General features: G+C 37.0%; 1 protein-coding gene across 1 annotated transcript in view; it reads right to left on the reverse strand.

Annotated features, from left to right (window-relative positions):
• Positions 1 to 4,942, reverse strand: part of Sult1b1 (sulfotransferase family 1B member 1) — a 13,975-nt gene extending 9,033 nt beyond the window's left edge. The window contains exons 1-3 of the mRNA XM_005359443.1: positions 4,697 to 4,942; positions 3,959 to 4,087; positions 459 to 556 (exon numbers count right to left, since the gene is read on the reverse strand). Coding sequence (XP_005359500.1) covers positions 459 to 556; positions 3,959 to 4,087; positions 4,697 to 4,841 — 372 coding nt within the window. The 5' untranslated portion in view covers positions 4,842 to 4,942. The remainder of the gene's footprint in view (positions 1 to 458; positions 557 to 3,958; positions 4,088 to 4,696) is intronic.
• Between the last annotated feature and the right edge of the window lie 2,319 nt (positions 4,943 to 7,261).

Here is a 7,261-nt window from a genome sequence, read left to right on the forward strand (position 1 = left end):
AGAGGGACTTGATCGGGGGAGGGGGAGGGAAATGGGAGGCGGTGGCGGGGAGGAGGCAGAAATCCTTAATAAATAAATAAATTTAAAAAAAACAAAACACTTAACCGTTCATAGTGGCAAACTCCTATTATTGTAGTACTTGGGCAGCTGGGGAAGAAAGCTCAGGAATGTGATATCAATTTCAAGGTCAGCATGGCGCATATAGTGATATTCTGTCTCAAACAAACAAACAAAACAAAACCAGAAGGTGACAAGGGAAGAGGAGTGAAAGTAAGGAGCCAGAAGAGAGATGAGGAGGGGAAAGAAGAGAGTGGAGGAGTGAAGGGGGAAGGCAGGACAGAGAAGAGGAGAGTATCAAGCGCTTCCTTGTGTAGTTTAGTTCTCTAGGTCACAATACATACTGCTAGTTCTCACAACAGGAATAGATAAATGGACAGAGTTCAGCTGGAGGCGTGTACCTTGCATTTCTTCTCCCAGAGACTTTTCGGGAGTAGATCAGTTGGGAGATGTGTCTTTATAACCCGAGGCGATGGAGTCGTCTTTAAGACTTCAATACCTGAAATTTTCAGTTTAGGACAGAGAAAGATCAGAGTATGAAAGAAACTCATATTTCTTCATCTTTCCCACCAATATTTATAAATGTGATTTTAGTGTGAGGGTGTGTACATGTGCATGAGAAGTGTGTGTGTGTGTGTGTATGTGTGTGTGTGTGTGTGTGTGTGTGTGATAGATGTGTTCATGTGTCACAATACAAGAGTATTGTGAAAGTCAGAAGACAACTTTCAAGAGTCCGTCCTTTTCCTGTAATGTGGGTTCCAGGTCCTCGTACCTGTACAGCCAGGGATTTTTTCCAACCAAGCTATCTTGCTGTCTTCCAAACATTTTTCTACAGACATGTTGAAGCAATATTAAATGGAGGTAACTTCAAAAATAACTACAGACCGTTTTTTGTTTTGTTTTGTTTTGTTTTGTTTTGTTTTTCAGAATTCCAGGAATTAGGAATTAGTATTAGGAGACAGGCAACAGTGTGCACTTTGACATCTACATCACTGTATTAAAATTTCTACTATAATTTTACTCAGTAAGAGATTTCTAAATTTTTAAGAGTCAGTCTCATTTTCTTTGTTAGCAAAATAAGGACTAAAACACGACTTTGGTAACTTGGAGTTTTAGCACATCTGCAACTCTAATCTCTAAATTATCTGCTAATACTACAGACTCTTGCCATTTGTCAGCATAGGAATACATTCTTCAAAAGACCTGCTTAATCAACTCCAAGCAATCACCGGTTTGAACTTTATAATTTATCACACAACATCCAGTCCCAGCGCTCTTTGTAACACTTATCTGTATGTAGTACGGCATGTCTTTTGTAGTGGTGACTGGGAGCTTTAATCCAATACTCAAGAGACTGAGGCATAAAGATGCTAAGTTTAAGGCCAGCTTGGACTTCTTAGACGTCCACAATAAGCTGGTTTTTATAGGGAACTATTCACAAACAGAAATGTGCTTATTTCCAGAGTGTTCCAATGCTTATTGCTTATGCTGGCTCTACAATACACATTTAATAGAATGGAAATTCCTTCAGAACAGGAATATGAAATGCTATTTACCAATGATTACCTTGTTGATTGAAGTCCATAGCCCACAGTAAATATTAAGTACAACCACTTTATAACAATAAAAATAAGGTCGTGAAAATCAAATATCTAAAGATATTAATCAGAAACCTAAAATTCCATCAAGGATCTCATATCTCCAAACTGGCAGCTACAGTAGTGGCATTTCATATGTATCTTAATAAGTCTTGCCTGAGGATCAAAAAAGTAAGACAGCCACACTGGCCAGCCTTACAGACGAGGCAGCAATGACACACATCTTTAATCCCAGTAGCCACACTAGTTTGCCATAGAAACCAGGCAGTAATGGTGCCTGCCCTTGATCCCAGAAATAGAGAAGATTATAAGACTGAGGCTAAGAGCTTATGTGCTTGTTTATTAAAATACAAATGAAATACCACCACAACAGCCATGTTACGCAGTACAGAGAAAAGAAAATTGTAAACTTCTATAGGTTCACACTTCCCTCTGTTAATCTAAGGCTGTCTTCCTTCCCCATGGCAATTCTTTGTTCTTGCCTCAAGTCCCATAAAAGATTTCCTGTTTTCCTCTGTCTCATAGTCATTTTTCTGAGTGAAGTGGTTTAAATCCATGAATACAACTGCTAGGAAGATTTCACGATTAGGCTCTAGAATAATTCTAATAATTTATCTCTTGGCTAAACGTCAACTCATCTTTCTGTGGCAATTGACTCCATTTTTAACCCTGGCCCCACCAGTAATCCCAGACACCTACAGATTTTAGTTTAATTAATTTTTCATTTTATATTTTTGCGACATTAAAACCACTCTTGTAGACTCCGTGACCCTTATTTATGGCTAGAAACCAATTATGAGTGAGTACATCCCATATTCATCTTTTTGGGTCTGGGTTACCTCACTCAGGATAGTCTTCATTTCCAAGCTATTATTTTCCCTTCAACTTTAGACAATGAGCTAAGTTCAATAGACCCTTTCCGGTGGATATAAACCTTCTTGCCATGAGCAATCTCCACTGCATGGGAGGGTTTAAATTGCAGTATGGGAAGGGCTGACCTCAAGCTAGTATGTTCTGTGTTATCTAGACTCCCAGAAGCTTCACTAAAAGCGAACTTTCACACTTGCCTGTTAGATCCAGGCTTTTCATTCCCTTTTAGCTTGATGAGTTTTTGTTAGCTCATCTATCAAAACCTCTTCCTAGTGGTAATTTGAGTGGATAACCTTCAATTTTTAATACTGCATTACAATTTTCTGGGTCAACTATCTTGCCTTCGAGTGCCAGTAACACTAAAAGTTGCTAAATCAATATCTTTCAAATGATTATTTAAAATTCTCAATACCTGAAATCTAACATCTTATACAAAATTCTTAATTCTGAAGTTTCCAAATAAATACCTGGCTTCATATTTGGTTGACCTAAATAAAACTTCTGAACTTACCCTTCTTTCTTCATTTTCTTCAAATTTCTCAGGTAATCTGTCAGTCAATAAATTCAAAATATATTGCTAGCATCCTAAATTCAATGCCACAGAGAAACTAGGGTAGATTTTGTATTTTTTTTTTTATTTTCGAGACAGGGTTTCTCAGTAGCTTTTTGGTTCCTATCCTGGAACTACCTCTTGTAGACCAGGCTGGCCTTGAACTCACAGAGATCCGCCTGCCTCTGTCTCCTGAGTGCTGGGATTAAAGGCGTATGCCACCACCTCCCAGCTAGATTTTGTATTTTAAACAACAACAAAAAAACTCAGTGACTCTTAATTCAATATCTTCCCTACCTTGTTTAAAATAAAAGAAACTTTTACGATTCCATAGCTTATTTAATTCATCAGGATATGATTTCAAATTGCTTTGCACCTTCTGCCACCCCTTGCTTCACTGTTGTTTTAGTTCCTATATTGCCCTAAAGACTTGACCTGTCTCAATCCCTTTACACTTAGATGCTTCATGCCCCTAGGTTATGTTTGCCCACATTCCATGCATATCTTTGGCCCTTCATCATAGCTAGCCTTGATCATACATTTAAGGGAATCTTTCTAATGAATGTGTCTCATACAGTCTTGTTCTTTGGCTTTGGAAGACTAGTAGAACTAATATGTTACAAATTGATTTGCTTTTTAATGTTACAACATTTCTGTAATTCCTTGGTGAGAATATGCATATTTTACTAATAATTCCTAGTTAATTCACAACACAGTAAGTAATCCTTTATAATTATACAAATATTCGTGCTCTGTTTCTTCTTTTTCCTTTCTTTCTTTCTTTCTTTCTTTCTTCTTTTTTCTGAGTTAGAATCACAAATAGGACTATGCTAGATGAGAATACTCTTGCAAAATTACAATCACCAGGAGATTTAAATTTTACCTGATATATTTTGTCCAGGTTCATACAGTTCCAGCATTGGAATTTTAGTAGTAATGACATCTCTCTTACATTTTTCAGTATCTCCACCATTTAGAACCATGTCAACAATTTCACTAATCCAAGTAGTACCTGTAACAACAACAAAAAAAAAAAAACAGAATTTTTAAAATCAGTGATCAGTTAGTTTCTTTGTTTCAGTATTATTTGATTTTATTTATTTATTTATCAAGAAGCTCATACATATACACATGAAACATTTTTGTGACATTTTAAATAAATAGAAGTTTTTGAGATCACAATATTATAATAGCATTTGCCCCCTCCCTTTCCTTCCTCTAAAGCCTATGTGTACCTCTGGCCCATACCAGCTCTCACCCGCACACTTTTGCTTCCCAGATACAAACAAATACATACACGCATATGATTAATTCTGGATTTCCTTACCCAGCCTTTATGCAGGGGGTGGAGGGTGGTCCTACCTCACCGTGATGTGCCATGCTTTTGTTAAGACCATGGGAGGTTTGCCCCTTTCTGAATGAGGCAGAAGAGGAGTAAATGGGGAGAGGGATAGGTTGGAGTCTCCCGGGAAGGAGATGGGAGCAGAGGAGGAAGGGGAAACTGTGGCCGGTGTGTAAAATAAATGAAAAAAAAAAAGTTAACAAAATAAAATAAAATCTGAAACAATCTTATAAACAAAAGTCAAGGTTAGACCTGCATTCTTTAGGACACAGAACTCACCTGATTTAGGGAATGTGGATATCACAATGTCATCTGGTCTGCCCTGGAACTCGTCCATCCTTTCCCAATTGAGTGCAAAAGCATAGACCATAGGATAGCCATTGATCATCTTCATATCTTTCCTCTGAACTTCTGGAGTACCCATTTTTGTAGCAGGTTGTACAGATGTAGAACAGACTGACTGCCTATTAGCAGTAAACCCGTGGAGAATGAATAAAAGTCAGAATCTGTGTAACGAATGCTCGGCTTCAGACACTGAACTATAGTACAAAGTGAACTTTGACTTTATCACACTGTACACAGAAACACAAAGTTTATCTTGTGGGACTGATACTACAGATTGGCAAGCGTGGCACTTGGCTCTCTGACGCCAGGACAAAGGTCACCAGCAGAAACATTGAAGAGAAAGGGCCCTATGCTTCCGTGTATTAAGTCATATTTTTACAGAAATATGTTAAAAATTCTGCATGTAAAATTAGATATCAGCATTTTAGTTGCAGCTCATTTTTCTTTAGGGTTACTCTAGTTTCATTGTGACTTTTAGTGTCATACATTTTGACATATATGACTTCACATGTTTGGTCCTCTTCTAAGAGTTGTTTCTTTGTCACCACTCTTAAGGGAATGATTCAGAATGCTCCCAAATGTGGTTATTTCTGTGTGTACATATGAGTATGCCCACAACTGCAAATATAGACTTCAGCTATACTGAGCCTCTTGGAATTGTGGATATTTACTTTTTATTAACCAATTCTAAATTTTTAATTTAGTTTTTAATACTGTTTTTTATATTTATGATGTAAACTAACATATCCTAACCTAAATTCTGGACCCTGTATAAGTACCTGTGCCATTGACCTCTTCTAAGTTCTTGTTGGAAATGCATGACCCTCAGGTCCCCATGTAGACTTAGAATCTACATTTTAATGAGACCTGCAATTCCCCACCTTAAAATTTAAGGATGATTTTAAATCACTTTAATTATTCTCTGAAAATGTAGATTATAAATACATAAATTATTAACATGCATTTAAGGTCTTGCATTTATTATATTTAATATCCATTATCACCCTTTCTTACACAGTCTTAAGACATGCTTTCAATTCATAGATGGAATAAGGAAACAGCTGTAACTTTTGGGATCTGAGGCTCACAGAGAAGGAGTGGCCACCAGGAATAGACTTTGGTCTGCTCACTGTCTCAAGTTGTGCATGTATTCTTCATACCTCCAGTGGTATATTTATTGTAATCGTTCTTATGCTCTTATTTATTCTTGATTATGTATCAGTTTTGTATTTGACCAAGCACAAAAAAATTTACATGCTTTATGGTTGAAACTCCTTTTAACTTCAAATAAAAATTTAAAAGGAGGAAATTGTGGAAACACAGAACTGGCTTAGAGTACAGGCTCCTCCTGGGATAGATGAGACAAAGCTGGGAAACAGTTGTTGGGCAACCTAAGCATAGATAAAAGAAAACTTTCTTTGCCTATTTCTCAAAGGATCTGTCAGAATCTGTACCCTGGATAAAGAAGCGACCTTTGAACTCAGTTCTTCACGCTCTACCAGTTACAAAGGAGTGCTTTGCTTCTGTATACTTTTTGCCTTGTTTCTATGTATTTCTTTTTATTTTTATTACTGTTATTAATTGAGGTATTGTTTCTTGCAAGGGGAGGTAAGAGTTTCTCATGATCATGTACGTGAGTAAAGGGGGGTTTCAGAGTTGAGGTAATGCTTTTTAGTCTGCATAAAAAGCCATACAAAATAAAGCTTGTTATGCAGTTGTTCATACTCTGCATCCCCTGTGTTTTGATTTGTGCAAGACCCTTACCCAGGGACCCCAATGCGCTAAACATTTACAAGAAGTATCAATAAAAGCAATATAAAAATAAATTTTACTTCACAGTGTGATCTCCTTGCTCAGTCTTCACCTTCAGCAACAGATGTTGTTGCTGAGAAGAGCCCTTAGAGTTGGTGGTGGTATGGAAAGGGCAGGATACCTCCTGTCCTCTCCAGAAGGGAAAATAGGGTCAAGTCAGGACCTATACATAGCAGTCTGTGACTTTGCAGGCAGTAAAAACCTTAAGGGTTTGAAGTCCATTCAAACACACCCATACAAGGGCCTGCTGTTATGATGGCATGTTTTAAGAATCTCAGAAAACATGTAACAAAGAATGGCAAATAGGCACTAACCTGGAAGGTATAACTGCTGTTTTGCTGAATTGTACTAGAGTCAATACCAACTAGATTCTATCAACTTGTAATTTTTTTTCTAGTTTGCTTTTATAGTTTGAAGGCATCTGGTCACTTTCTGATCTATGAGTCTGCAGTTCACATTTATAATATTTAAGTCCTGCAAGTCTCTTTTTAGAATGTTAAAAGCTTCCATACTTACCCTTATTATAAATTTACAAATACAGAAAGGAGACAGAGAATTACAGAGATGAAACCAGTCTTTTTTGATATTTTTCCATATAACATTTGGTAGTAGATCAGTCTTTTCCCTCTTTTGATATAAGGTCTGAAAGTTATGAACATATTTATGGTGGAACTATTGTGTGAGCTG

This window comes from Microtus ochrogaster, linkage group LG1 (genome assembly GCF_000317375.1).
Source record: "Microtus ochrogaster isolate Prairie Vole_2 linkage group LG1, MicOch1.0, whole genome shotgun sequence".
Taxonomy (NCBI): domain Eukaryota; kingdom Metazoa; phylum Chordata; class Mammalia; order Rodentia; family Cricetidae; genus Microtus; species Microtus ochrogaster.